The sequence below is a fragment of the Stylophora pistillata genome, chromosome 1 (assembly GCF_964205215.1).
Source record: "Stylophora pistillata chromosome 1, jaStyPist1.2, whole genome shotgun sequence".
Classification (NCBI taxonomy): Eukaryota; Metazoa; Cnidaria; class Anthozoa; order Scleractinia; family Pocilloporidae; genus Stylophora; species Stylophora pistillata.
Window position 1 is genome coordinate 7,617,477 of NC_142519.1, and position 15,112 is coordinate 7,632,588.

General features: G+C 38.0%; 2 protein-coding genes and 1 long non-coding RNA gene across 3 annotated transcripts; 2 read left to right on the top strand and 1 right to left on the bottom strand.

Moving 5' to 3' along the window:
* Positions 1-2,255: 2,255 nt before the first annotated feature.
* On the top strand, positions 2,256-4,978 carry LOC148741080 (uncharacterized). Its single transcript, XR_015991826.1, has 2 exons — positions 2,256-3,412; positions 3,562-4,978. It is a non-coding gene; the product is annotated as an uncharacterized LOC148741080 (long non-coding RNA).
* A 1,019-nt stretch (positions 4,979-5,997) lies between these two features.
* On the top strand, positions 5,998-8,563 carry LOC148741081 (uncharacterized). The gene is made up of 2 exons (XM_088733535.1): positions 5,998-6,862; positions 7,086-8,563. The coding sequence occupies exons 1-2, from the start codon at positions 6,340-6,342 to the stop codon at positions 8,087-8,089; spliced, it is 1,527 nt and encodes a 508-aa protein (XP_088589661.1). The 5' UTR covers positions 5,998-6,339; the 3' UTR covers positions 8,090-8,563.
* On the bottom strand, positions 8,245-12,206 carry LOC148741082 (uncharacterized). Its single transcript, XM_088733530.1, has 3 exons — positions 11,303-12,206; positions 10,772-10,953; positions 8,245-9,896 (listed from the first exon to the last, which is right to left on the bottom strand). The coding sequence occupies exons 1-3, from the start codon at positions 11,846-11,848 to the stop codon at positions 8,633-8,635; spliced, it is 1,992 nt and encodes a 663-aa protein (XP_088589656.1). The 5' UTR covers positions 11,849-12,206; the 3' UTR covers positions 8,245-8,632.
* Between the last annotated feature and the right edge of the window lie 2,906 nt (positions 12,207-15,112).

A 15,112-nucleotide genomic window follows, 5' to 3' on the forward strand; every position in this document is an offset into this window, starting at 1 on the left:
AAAAAGAGTGAAAATCTTGCCAGAAATAAAAACTGCGTTGAGGTCCTCCTTATCTCGTTTGAACAATGAGCCTTGCGCGATTATGACCAACAGAATTTTTGGCATTTCCCGAGGAAAAAAAATCATCATTAGTTTTTATCGTCATTTTTCCTTGCATTTGTAGAGATGGTCTTAAGATTTGGATTGAAGAAAGTGGTTGACATTTCATATTTGTGGTCGTATCATTTCTTGTTGACATCCTGAGACTCGTGAGAAAGCCTCCTTGGGATTTCGTGAACATCAAATATTTCCATAATATGTAATAATGAATTAAATGAAGATGAAGATGAAACTGAGAAAATATGGTATACGTAACTGAACGTGATGTTTGAAATAGATGCAGGAAACAACTTTGGTAGTCTTTACTTCAAATAACCACCAGAAACAAAGGCTCTGAGTGCGGCCTTGTAGGCTCTTGAATCACATGACTCGCAGAAGGACTTCAAAATAATCCGATTAACATAAACCATCCAGAACAAAATTCACAACACAGCTCCTTTATAAAACTATATTTGATTTTAAGAATCTGACAGCTAGACAAGAGAGTCGAAATCAGAAAGAGGCTAGATGATTTTGGCTTGAACTAAATTAACCTGAACACATTTCAAAATTGCTATTTACTTAAAATTAAAACAAACAAACAAACAAATTAAGAATACTGGTGTTCGTAATGCTGCTTTCTTTATCAGGAATATGATGATACTAATAACAACTTATGAAGGTGTAGTCTGATCGTCCGGGTGAGTGTAGTCCTGAGAAGGACTGTTGTCGGAGGCAGTGACTGACGTTTCGACAACCTGTGCGGAAGTCATCATCAGAGTCAAGTGAATGATTGTTGTCAGTAAAAAGTGAATGATTGTTGTCAGTAGAACTACTGACAACAATCATTCACTTGACTCTGATGATGACTTCCGCACAGGTTGTCGAAACGTCAGTCACTGCCACCGACAACAGTCCTTCTCAGGACTACACTCGCCCGGACGATCAGACTACACCTTCACATGTTACCCCCGGGTTCAAACCATTTACTGCAATAACAACTTACATAAAACTTTACGTCGCGTCATTAGCTTACACAAGGCAACATGGGGTGCACACCGAAATCGAACCTCATAAACCCTAAAATAGCCACAGGAAGTTTCTATGTAGAGGACGGTCAAAGCATTTCTCAAGACCAAATGACCGTCTCGCAAACTGGTACTCTATTGTGAACATGGGAGAGTGACCTCGCCTTGACTCTAACGCTTTTGTGACTTAAGCTCCTAACCATCAATAATCATTTGGGCGCTCGTCCAGGTTCCTCAGAATAAATTAATCGTTCTTAATATCACTATGGAAAACCAACCAAGTTGTTCAAAAGCGAAACGGAAATAAAACAAACACGTTTAATCCAGCACGGTAAACAGTGAACTCACGGTAAACAACAACGACCACCAAACAAATTTCCACTCGATAAACTCAAAAAATTTTCAACTCCTCTCCAAGAAACATGCACGCCAAAAATAAAAAGGTCCGCGTTATTTGCTTACGTTATTTCAACCTACGTAATCCTATAACGCGCACACGCGAGTCTTCTTAACACAGGTAATACGAGATAATGTAATTTCAACCAAATTGGATAATTTTCCATGGGCTTTTGGCACCAATAACTTTTACAGTTAGGTAGGGGGGATGGTTGTTACTAAACCTTACCCACACCCACTCTAACACTTTAGTAAAAGTTTAAAGAAAGGCCTTAGTAGAAGCCATATCAAAGTCGGCGTTGACCGACAGGAGTTATTTTTGGGGAATCAAGCTCTGATGTTGTTCAAAGACAGAAATTTCGAGGTAAAACCTTGTCATGCGGCTCAGAGGGTTCTTCAATCTTATCACTCGCGTGAGGATTAAAAGAGACAATCGGATATAGATACATATCTAAAGAGTTCGAAAACCTCATCTTAAAATTTAACAACGAGATTTATTTAAGGAAAATAGTTTAAGGAATGGACATCACGATGTGACGATCAAACACAGTAAATTTATTCTGAGAGAGAAACACTGAGAAAGCCTCAACTATAATTAACAACTGGTTCATGCTTTAGCGTGCACTATCGAGTTATGGAGCACGCGGGAAGTTTGGAGAGCACGAAAGAAGCGTAACAGTTGCCCGAGGCAATAGCCGAGGGCAACTTTAGCTTCTTGAGTGCTCTCCAAACTTCCCACGTGCTCCATAACTCGATAGTGCACAGCTAAAGCATGAACCAATTGTTTTAGAACATAGCCGGACAACAATATCAGTTGAAGCGAATCATGACGGCGCTGATGCCGAGTCTCCTTTTCCTTTGTTTTTCTCTTTTTTTGCCTCATTTAAGAACTCTAGCCTAAGGGAAAGGGTCGAAACATTGTCTTCGTTTTCGGTCTAGTAGGCCGAGTTTCTGTTTGTATCCATTATTATCGCAAAATGTATTATTTTTCCCCGCGCTAACAATGGCCGCTCGCGCGAAAAAAAAAAAAAAAATTCTGGTGAAGTCGGATTTGCTGACGCTATCAGCGTGCACTATCGTGATTTTGAGCACGCTTCGTATAATGAATTTGATTGCGCGACTCTGCTAGCTATGTTCTAATAAGCCATAAAATTCCATTACATTATATGTCGGTTCGACATTGCCATTTGTTTTTAAGCCTCCCACTCATAAACTTTAGACCCGGATAAATCATATGTTTGCTAGCGTCGACAACAAGGAATAAATTACGGAGTTTGTCTTTTTTTTTTTTTTTTTTTTTCAACTTGTGTTCGTCATTAGAATGGAATATAGTTTTCCTCTGAAACACTATCTTTAAACTATTACAAATCTATATCTTTTAATGCTTTACATTTAACTTCGGCATATTGCAATATCTCATGCCTAACAGAGTTAATGTTGACAAAGCGAACGATACTTCAATCTTAATACTTTAAGAACATTTAAACCTATTTTGTAGCAAATATTTAGAAAACATGGCCAACATGTGAGAATACTATGCATTTCCTCTATTAAATCAGAAAAGTTCCTTCTTCCCTCTTACTAATTAGGGCTTTCAAAGTTCTATCTTGAATCATGAGCGAACAACAAACTATCGTAGTATCCATATCAGTAAAAAGTTTTTAATTCTTACATGTATGACGGTGAAAAACGTCATTTGAAAAGTTCATGCTGCCGAAGAAGCGGTCTAGAGGAAGGCCGAGTCTGCCCGGCTCGGCAAAGGTTATTCGACTTCGAGAGTCTGTGTATGATTTATGGAGGGCAAGGAAAACAGCCTTGGGTTTCGGTAACACTACAGACAGTGCTTTTGCAGAAATGTTATTGCATTGTTCCTACGATGGAACTTGAGACTCCGGGGAGATTTTTGAGAGGTGAGATAATTATTTGACTGATTTTTTACTTGAGATCCTGAGATATGTATATAAAGGATATCATTTGTACAAGTCATTATTGTGTAATTGAAATGCGTAAAGTAAATCCGTTTTGGCCATTATTGGTTATTTGTTTATATTTTATTTAGTGTTGAAGTCGAACAATTGCCTTCAACATCAGGTAAGCTTTGTACAAGTTTTATACACGGAAACGATTTATGATTTTTCAGTCTCAAATATTTAGCTGCAAATTTGTTTACTGTGTTCTTCACCAAATCTTTGTTTTTGTTTTTAATAGTGTTTGTGAATGACTACCACGGTTCGCCATTTAGCAATAGCACGATTCCAAAACAAAAACAAACGACTGCAAAGGATTTCGGATGGAAATGGGTCTTTAATGACTAGAGAAACAATTTATCATATATCTTCAGCCAACAGAGTTACAACGAAAGCTAAACTACTGCTCGTAGTCTAAATATGATAATCAACCACAAAATTCCCAACCATGCTGATAACGTTAAACATAATCCAAAAAAACAATCTAAGTCATCTGTCAATTTACGAGTTTGCTCACAGAGCACTTTGATTTTTCATTGGTTATCAGCTGACCCTAACAAATAAAGAAAATTTGATTGCATGACAGATGTCAGTCATTTTTTAGTCGCGTTGTCACTCTTAAAAGAGCCTACTCGACCTTCCATGATCAGCGAGTGACTCATCCACGGGGTAAGTTTCTTAGACTTATTTCACAGGTTTCCCCAATGATCCACAAGCTGTGTTATAAAACCACTATCTCATTTTTCATTTCATTTCACTTTCATTACCTCGTTCATGGTGATTTAAGGCCCCTTCCCCGTTATTCTTGTTTCATGTCGAGGATTCAAATCTAATTCCCAGGTATTAGTTTATATGGGTTTATGTTGTTGCATGTATCCATTTGTTCTTCGATGACCTCATCGAAGAACAAATTTTTAATTTAGCCAGAGATGGTCAAACGGCAGAGAGAATTTATTTCCTTTCAAGTACTTATTTCTATCGCTCCTATCTATGCGTGCGGTTTAACTGTTAATACATTACCTATATGCATGAACTATGATTGTAAGTCGAGTAGAGTGGAAAAACCGGCACTCCTGAAGGATAAAAGTAAGAGAGGATCCAATCCAAAAGATTGAGCAATTCATCGCCAGACTAATTGGTGAGTTATGACATAGCAGAGAGTTCTCTGGGTAAACGGTGAAGACCTTAGTGGAAAAAAATACCTATAGCCGCTAGACGTGACATAGTCGAAGGAAGTTTTTTTTTTTTTTTTTTACCTCAGCTTTGTTTAAGATAAACAAACGCGTCTATCAATGATCGGTACTGTAACACGGCTAATTGCAAGCCTTTCATTCCATAACATATTTCAATTACAGCGCTTTTACGAAAAAAAAAAAAAAAAAAAAGCTTTAAACGTCACCCAAAAATGTGTTCAGGTACTTGAAGTTGTATACATTTGTAATTAGATTAATTTTAGAGCATTTTTTACCTTGCGATTAAAAAGCCAGTCTAGTCGACTTTACAATAAAAGTCACGTTCGTTAAATATCGATCCCACATTCTTCCCTATAAGAAGTTCTAAAATAACACGTCTCAAAATAAGAATTTGTTGACACTCGTTGAGTTGTTCTTCTCGTTGCCACTTTGCACTGTCTCTTAAAACAAATGTTATTGAATTGTTTCTTCGGAAACGAGTTTAGTCCCTCTCGGAGGACAACGAGGTTGAAGATTTGTTTCTAGCCCACATCAATCATTGCTAGAAATCTATCGATCTGTTGGTAATGATTCTGATCATCGTAATTTGCAAGAGATAGAATTTTATCGCCGGAATTTTAGGCCCGGGTCAAACGTCGAATTTCACACATGCCGAACTTTATGCGAGAGTTAAATGCGTGTGAAGTGCGGCATTTGAGTCAATAAAATTCGACTGTTTTAAATTAAGTGCTACTTTTGCCGTATCTGCGACTAAAACAATCGAAGGTTCGACTTAGGTGCGACTTTTGATTCAAACTTCGCATCTCACAGGTGCCTAACTTAATGCATGAATCTAATAGGAAATTATCATGATTCCTTTATCGCCCACAACTCGCCAGGAATTCTGTGAATGCCATGCGCCAAAAAGCCAAAACAGCACAAAAAAATGGTGGAAGACGAAGGAATTTGTAGTTGTTGCTTTGCAAAGACAAAATACAGTTGTTTGACGTGCTGTAATTACTTTTGTATGAGATGTTCGGTTATTGAAAACGAAGAGGGCACTCCTGGGTGGAAAGTAGGAAAATCTGTGGCATATTGTGGATGGTGTTTCACTGAAATGATGGAACGTGAATAAAGCAAAAAGAAACAGCAAAACAAAAGCATCAGTAAAGCAATTAAGAAAACGCTCAATAAACATCTTCCTCTAGCAAATAAGTAGTGCGCCTGGGAATGTTGACAGCGAACAGAGTTAAGTTCGACGTTTAAATCAAATGCCGTATTTAACTATTTCAGTCGACTAAATTAGGAGTTAAGTTTGGCACATGTGAGATCCGACGTTTGAACTGCCAGCACGTATGGCGCGCCTTTCCAGTCAATATTCAAACAACCTTAGTATACAATACATCCATTACATTTCTTTGTCATATTTTTTATTTCCTTTCTGTATATTTTTTATTTCGCTTCTTTATTTTCCATTTTCCTTCTATATACTTGAAAATCTCTTCGCATCAATTCACATATACGTGTTTAGCTCATCTATTTTCTATTTTTCTCTTCATTTTATATGCGTTCTATATTTTTTATATTTATTCCATATGTTTTTTTTCGTTCCGAGTGGGATTTTTTATTTTCTTTCTAATTAGTATGCAAACGTCATCACATGACCGCTAGCACTTTTCCGGTAATTTCAAAAGCAAAATGGCGGATGAAACTTTAAGAGATGGCAACGAGAGAGGCCTTTACAACTTCGTAGAGTCTCTTCGTACCCTGTTGATTGGCATTAAGAATTTGAACACACAAGATGTCTCCGTTGATTACTTTGAACAAGCTAACGTGCGTCTGGAAGATGCAATTTTAACTTTACAGTTGCTGTTGCATAGTGTATGGCAAAGTGAGGACTCTGTCCTTCAAGATTTCAAGACAATAATGGAAGCTGTTTTGACAAAAGTACGCTTTGTTTTTCGTGCAATGACAAAGTACGAGGAAAGAAATTCCGTTGAAGCAAAGATATCAAATTCATTCGCTTGTCCTACCACTAAACAAATAAGTGCAGGAAGACCAGTAATCGTCATCGAAAGAGAACAGATCGAATTCTTACGTGAACTGCATTTCTCCTGGGTAAAAATCGCTAGTTTGTTAGGTATCAGTGAGAGTACTTTACGTCGAAGAAGACGGGAATTAAATTTGGATGATGACAGCGGAAACTGGACTGCACTGTCAGGTACGCAGTAATTTACAGACTGAGGTTATCTATGCTAGTAGCTTATTTGGTTTAAGCTTATTATCAATGTGTTTGGATAAAGATGATATAATCTCGGATAAAATAAATCTTAGAAGCCATACCCTTGGTCAAAATATTTTAGGTTCCCCTAAGTCCCATCTCGCACAATGATGTACGATACTTCAAACTTTGTAATTAAACGTTAACTAGAACTTCTTTTCAGATTCTCAGCTTGAAGACGCTGTCAAAGAAATTAGAAGCATTACTCCAAACATTGGACAACGAAGATTGCTTGGAGCTCTCCGAGCCAGGGGATTTCGAATCCAGCGATGGAGGGTTCGTTACTGTCTTCGTAGACAAGACCCGCTTGGGACAGCACTTCGCTGGAGTACTCCAGTTTACCGTCGGAAGTACTCTGTACCAACGCCAAACGCTTTGTGGCACATAGACGGAAACCACAAGCTCACCAGGTACAGGTTTGTTGTGCACTGCTGTGTTGATGGGTATTCAAGGGTTATTGTATATGCCACCCTAACTGATAACAACCGAGCAGATACAGTGTTGGAGCTCTTCATCAAGGGAGTACAAGAGTTTGGCTTACCTTCAAGAGTAAGAAGCGATCATGGACTGGAAAATGTTGGAGTGGCAAAGTACATGTTGGAAAATAGAGGACTAAACAGAGGAAGTATCATAACGGGAAGCTCTGTCCACAACTGCCGTGTTGAGCGCGCTCACAAGGATGTTTACACTGGTGTCCTTTGTCACTTTGCCAATATCTTTAGTGGAATGGAAGACATGGGTCTTCTTGACCCGTTAAATGAAGTACATTTATTTTCATTGCACTTTGTCTACATACCAAGGATAAATAGGGCATTGCAACACTTCATTAGTCAATGGAACAATCACCCTATCTCTAGTGAACATCAATTATCTCCCCTACAAATTTTTGCCTCTGGGATTTTGGAAAACATGTACTCTGGATACTCTGGAGTTGAGAGTATTCTACATCCAAATGAAATTCCATTGTATGGGTTTGATCCAGATGGACCTATCCCGTTAGACGACGACGATTACCAGGTCTCAATACCAGCTGTTGATGTTCGGCTGACACCACAACAACTGCATATCTTGGAAGTCTCCTGTCACCCTTTGAATGACGATGGTGAACATGGTAGAACTCAATATTTGAGATGCATGGACATCCTTAGGAATCAGTTCAACATATAAGAAACTTTGCTGAGATAAGGCCGTTTTAGTGGTAACAATCTTTAAAACAGGTGTTCCCAGCATTCAACTAACCTAAAATCCGTCGTTAGAGAGTGAAAATAGGGCCTAGAATTAAGATCAATTAACATCTATCAAACAGGTACCACTGTGACAGATTGAAAACGCAAACAGTGTAAAGTTTATTATTTGCCTTTAAATTGTATCGATCAGAATAGTACAACAAAATTAATGCAACTTAACCTTTACAACAGTAAGGAAAAAAATACATAAGAATCTCAACAAAATAGTTCTAAACAGCTGCGCTCACTTGAAAATGTCAACTTGAACAGATAGCAAGCTTGATACTAAAATCAGCCATTAGCTAATGATTTCCCAGTATGATTTACCAGAAAATAATTTGTGCACAGTTGTTAAATGTTTTAAAAACGTAAATACCTATCCAAGGCAGAAAACACAATTTCACTACAAAAATGATATTATCAGTCTATTTAAAATCAGCTTGCATTTACCATCACAATGGTCTTCTTTAAGTCACAAGGCATATTACACAATATCCATTTCCCAATAATCTGATGCAAGTATTGCACTGAACTCCTCTCTAAGTTCAGGAAATGACTGATAAGTCGAGGATAGCTCCAATACAGTATTACAAGTGTGGGCAATTGATCGGCGACCCAAACCAGATAAGTTGGTAAAATTTACTTGGATTGTATCAAAAAGCATTAACTCAGACCCACTGATGAACCTTACAAACTTTGATAATTTCTGAGGCGTGTCAAGGCCCTTAATATACCGTTTGAGAAACTTAAGGCTATCCCTTTCCCCATCACTCTCAGGGTTTGCCTCTAGGCAACTAAGGATTTTGCTTGTGGATGGTATTAACAATTCATACCTTTTGGAAATTGCTGCAAAATCAGGAAAACTAGGAAGAAGTGTAGAAACTATATCCTTCCAGCAGTCTGTAATATACTGTGGCTTCTGCAGCAGCTCCTTATGGGCTATTTCTTCAATAACTTGACTAACATTCTCGGAATTTACCATAATTCGACAGTCATAGTTACTAAAAACTTCTAAAAGCTGGGACATTTCATCTTCATCATCCCACTTCATGTCACCAGCGAGGCACTTGTCAATCAAACATTTTTCATCTACTGAAATGTAATTTCTAAAGGATTGAGTCAGCATAACACTAGTTACTGCAGATTCCCCCCAAAAGAGACAAGCAAGGAACGTTTGAGACAGAAGGACTGGTAGGTATTGACAGGTTAAATATCCTTTCACCAAAATTCTGCCAACAGCAACCCATTCATCCCTTTGATAGTCATGTCTTACAAATGGTACGCGCTCATTTTCTCCAACAAAAAGGGAATCGTATGTTTCTTTCCAAAAAAGAGAGAAAACATCTCTAAGCAACCCAACACCTCTGCCCACTTCTTCAACTCCCCTAGCATCAATAACAATTATCTCTATGTCCTGACTCATAATTAATGGATCTCGGAATAAGTCAATCAAATCCTTCTTAATATTTAGCCTGTGCACTTGGATGATACGTTTTGGTGGCAGCTGAGATACAGGTACTGATACAGACACAGGTGCATGTTCAGATACATAAACAATATCAGAGTCGCTGGCTGTCTCTATATCATTTAACTCTGTATTTTGATGTGATGTTTCTGCTTCAGTTGGAAATGGTACACAATAAGGTTGTGCAACATCCTGGCAGGGGTGGGGCACCACAGCTGCATCTGGCCTCCCATCACTTTCCCCAAATGAAAGCAACACAGAGCTTCTTTGTGGTCCACTAACACTAAAAGGAAATAATAACTTGTCACAAACCATAAAAAACAAAGTGAACTAAGTGGCGATGATGTGACAGACTATGAAGGGTTCATCTTTGTACAAATATCCAAAATCACATGGAGTTGCAAAATACCACATCAATTCATGTCCTGTCCTGCTAAACGATTGAATAAAGATCTGAGCCAACAAATAAATAAACAAACATTAAAATAAAAAAAATACAAAAATCTATTTGGAGACTAATGATATACATGAAAACATTTCTCATTTCTGATTGGTTAAGATGAATGCAGTTTTCAGTTAATTCAGTGCAGAAGAGAGTTAATTCAGTGCAGAAGAGGGTTAATTCAGTGCAAAGAAAGAAACAAACCAGACATTCTGATTGTTCAGAATGACTGGTCAATGTCAAGGTCAATGTCACTTGCAAGGTTTGAATAAATTATTTTTGCACGTGTTGCGCGTGCTTCTCTTCTTCGTAGTTATGAGAAACTAGCTCGTATTTTTTCATGTATATTATTACTAGATAATCACATGATTTTCTCGTGCAATTTGGAATAATTAGGCACTTGCAAATTTTTTCAAAGACCACAAATTGCACTCACCCTATGGGCTCATGCAATTTTGTTACTCTTTGAAAAAATTTACTTGTGTGTATTTATTCCAAATTGCACTTGAAATCATGTGATTACCTATACAAACTGGATAATATTTCGAACAAAAGCCATTTTCATGCCCACTAGTATGAGCTGGGAACCCAGTCTATCATATATAAGGTTATCCGTCTGCATTGGGAAGCTACCTTTGCAGTGAGGCAAAAAAGCTAGAAGAAATCTATACAGCTTTTATTTTGTTCAATGCAAAAATTCAGAAGAAAAAATTCACCTTGGACTGTCATCTAATACTGAATTCTCTAGCTCCTCTTCGGTTTCACCCTCGTCTTCAGATTCCAAAGGGACCAGTGATCTAACATAAACAGCTCCTTGACCAGCCATCCTGGTCACTCTTTCTGCATCCAGAGTTATGCCTTCAGCCAGCTTAGGTGTTATTAGCTTTCCATAGCATGGCTAGGTTAAGAAAAACACACATTACTTGCACGCTTCTTGCAAAAGTCAAGGGCAAATTCAATGAAAGAGTAGTTAAGCTTATGTCACAAGTAAGGAGTGGGAGCGGGGCAGTACCAGAGCAAGTCCAAAATAACCCAACAAATTCTGCAAAAAATTCGAAGTCCATTACTCGCGTCACTGCAGGTATCCTCTTATGTGGTTAAAATTTTGGCAAAATAGTATAGATGCGTATTTAAAAATAGTGCAGCCACACCAAATGTATAAACGGAACAGCAATGATATTATCATTAATGCATTAAACGTAGAACAATGCTTAAGCTTACTTATACCACTACAAAAAGTTACCCACCTTGACATACTCAAATAGCAAAAGCTTTGGAAATCGATTCAATATAGCAGCTTTGAGGGAATGTGCGTCCCAGCTCTTGTCAAAGGGAAACTCGTGGCAGACAAGTTCTCTCTCTTCTAACTGAAGTCGGGTTGTGTGTGTAGGTACTTTGTTGATCTTGGGACTGGGAATAAGGACTAGATCCTTGTAAACAAGTGTCTTGGATGGGCGGCCTTTGGTCGCCTTAATGGTCTGCTTTGACCTTGCTGGCCTTCTACTAGTGCTTTTCCCACTAGCTCGGTTCGAACCAATTGTCGGAAAGAGAGTAGCAAGCCGAGCTTGGATAGAACTGTTAGAGTCTGGCGACGTCGAGGACTGAATAGCACGTTCGTTCGACTGAAGTTCCTCGTTGTTTACCTTACGATCTCCGTTGTTCGGCTGACTCACAGAGACTGCCGTTGAATTCATCCGAGGTATTACATTTCTCGTAAAACCAGGTCTCAAATTACTTAAAATCTCTAAAGCATCCGCGGCCGCACGACAAGCAGTCGATAGCTCTTCCTCCATGTAGCCGAAAGCCAAAATGGCGGAATGGAAAAAACATAGTGCTAGCGGTCATGTGATGACGTTTGCATACTAATTAGAAAGAAAATAAAAAATCCCACTCGGAACGAAAAAAAACATATGGAATAAATATAAAAAATATAGAACGCATATAAAATGAAGAGAAAAAATAGAAAATAGATGAGCTAAACACGTATATGTGAATTAATACGAAGAGATTTTCAAGTATATAGAAGGAAAATGGAAAATAAAGAAGCAAAAAAAATATATATTGAAAGGAAATTAAAAATATGACAAAGAAATGTAATGGATGTATTGTATATTAAGGTTGTTTGAATATTGACTGGAAAGGCGCGCCATAAGCACGTCTTATTGAACAATATGCTGTCATTAAGTTAATTGTTTTTCCCTATTTGCCAATTTGCGCTGCCTCGTTAACAAATATTGGTCAGGATTATTCTTCAATCAACGAGTTTAATCCAACCCAGAGGGTAAAAGAGGGTAAAGGTTAATATCTGACCCATATCGCTTACTTTTATCCATCTATTGATGATTCTGTCTCGCACTTTTAAATAGATTCTTACTATGTTACGCGTCCCTTGTATGTGATACTGACTTTTGTCCGAAATTTGAAAGACAAGGGTGAAACATTGTTATTGATAACCAATCCATACGATATATTATGTCCTCAGCACCTCGTACTGAAAAGCATACTTTCAGTTTTATCAGGTGAGGGTAGATCATAATGACTTGTTGAATCACAGGCAGCCCAAGCTCACTACTAGAAAAGCGGACGTGACTCTTACCGTGATGCGTAACGTTTTATATTTATAAAGGTTTTTTTTATTTTTTTTTTGTTATTTATTACAATTTAATGACACATATAACTTACTTACTTACTTACTTACTTACATTAATAGATAATAATACAAAAGAGTAAAAAGAAAGGTGCCATAAGGATGGTCCGCAAAAGAGATAAATCCCCATGCACGGCAGACCACCTTTAACAAAAAAACAAATCCAAACTAAAATCAATCAAATCTTGCAGTCAAATAATCCCTTACACCCCTTTTAAAACAAGAAACACTTGGAGCCTGACGGACCGATAGTGGCAGCCCATTCCACATGTGGACAATCCTATTAAAATAGCAAAACCTAAAAGTATCAGTCCTCGCGTAGTTCTTTTTTAATTTAAGATCGTCCTTACCCCTCAACGAGTATCTTTCCGAATGTGAATAAAATTGGATATAAGAGGATATATCTATATTAATATACCCATTAAGAACTCTATAAAAAAATAGTACGTCAAAAAAGAAGCGTCTATCCTCTAGAGATAACAGGTTCAGTTTTTCTTTACGAGTGTTGTAATCATCATCAGTTTTTAGAATAAACTTGGTGGCTCTTCGCTGAATCCTTTCCAATTTATTAATGTTTCTAGCCGTGAAGGGTGACCAGACAATAGTACAGTATTCCAATTGGGACCTTACCAAAGCACAGTACAACCTTCTTAACATGTTAACATCTTTCAGACCCTTGCATGTCCTTTTAATAAGGCCAAGAATCTTGTTAGCCTTGCTTGATATCTTATCAACATGAGCATTCCAGGACAACTTGTTACTAGTAACTAATCCGAGATCACAGAATTCAGATGTTTCTTCCAGAGAGCTCTCATTCAGCTTAAGGTCAGAGCGAAAAGGCATACTTTTTTTCGTGATACGCATCAATTTGCATTTCTTTACATTAAAATCCATTAGATTTCGCTGACTCCAGATGTGTAGATTATTCAGGTCAGATTGAAAATCATGTTGGTCTGATGTACAGTTTATCAGTCTTGATGTTTTACAATCATCTGCGTACAGTGCGATTGTGTTTCCAGGCATAACCACATCCGGCAAATCACTAATGAAAATTACAAAAAATAATGGCCCTAGTAGGGAGCCCTGTGGTACACCAGATGGGATAACAGATTAGGTAGAACTCTGTCCTTCAATAACAACCCTTTGCTCTCTGTGGGTCAAGTAATCCTCGCACCATCTTAGTAGGCTACCAGAGATGCCGAAATTACACAACTTCAGAAGAAGTATATCATGTGATACTCTGTCAAATGCCTTAGAAAAATCTAAGAACACGACATCCACCTGTAGTCCATCATCCAAGGCCTTTGTCCACTGATGGTGTGTTAATACCAACTGGGTAGCACACGAGCGACCCCTTATGAAACCATGTTGCCAATCAGTCAGGTAAGGGGCCACATGAGAATATATGGCATTATATACAATCTTCTCTTGGCATTTACTTGGAATCGATAACAGGGATATAGATCGATAATTCTCTACCACATCTTTAGCATCTGATTTAAACACAGGAGTGACATTAGCTCTTTTCCATGAAGAAGGAACTCTCCCACACCTGAACGACAAGTTAAACAGTAGAACCAATGGGTAAGATAGCTCCTCTGCACATTCCCTCAATATCCTCGCAGGAATGCCGTCTACTCCAGTTGCTTTATTAATGTCCAAGTTGCAGAGGATATTCTTAACTTCACTGTACGAAGTGAATACATCCATCAATAAGTTAGGATTAATCACATCAACATGAGAGCTGCCAGAGTTTGATGTTTTTGTAGAGAAAACGGAGCTGAAGAATTCATTGAACAGGGAAGCTTTTTCCACAGGATCTTTTGCAGACCTGGCTTTGCCAGAGTAAGTTATTACTTCTGGCAGTCTCTTGCTCTTGGACTTAAGAGAATGAAAAGACCAAAACTTTCTTGGATTAGTCTTCAGCTTATCCGATAGAGACTTTAAGTACTGGAAATACTTAAAGGAGATAAGACGTTTGGTCTGTTTCCTAAGAAGTTTAAACTTTGTTGTCACCTCAAGAGAAGCATTGGCCCTTAAACGCTTCCACAAGACTTTCTTTTTCCTCACTAACTTTAAGACCTCTTTATCTATCCATGGAGGTCTTGGCTTGCGTCTAAGCTTCATCTTTGGTACATGTTGATTGACTGCCGCGAGAACAAGATCTTGGAAATTCGCCGTACCTGAGTCAATATCCTCACAGGATATGTAGGAATCCCATAAAATGTGAGAGAATGTTTTTCTTAGACCATCAATGTCAGCTTTATCATCTCGGTAAACTAATCTTTGTATGGGATGTTATCGGTTATGTATGGGATGTCTGTATGGGATGTTATCGGTTCGCCTTAAAAGAGAGAAAAAAATGTCTTGTTTTGAAATAAAATGGGCTCACCTTATTGCCTTGTTGTTT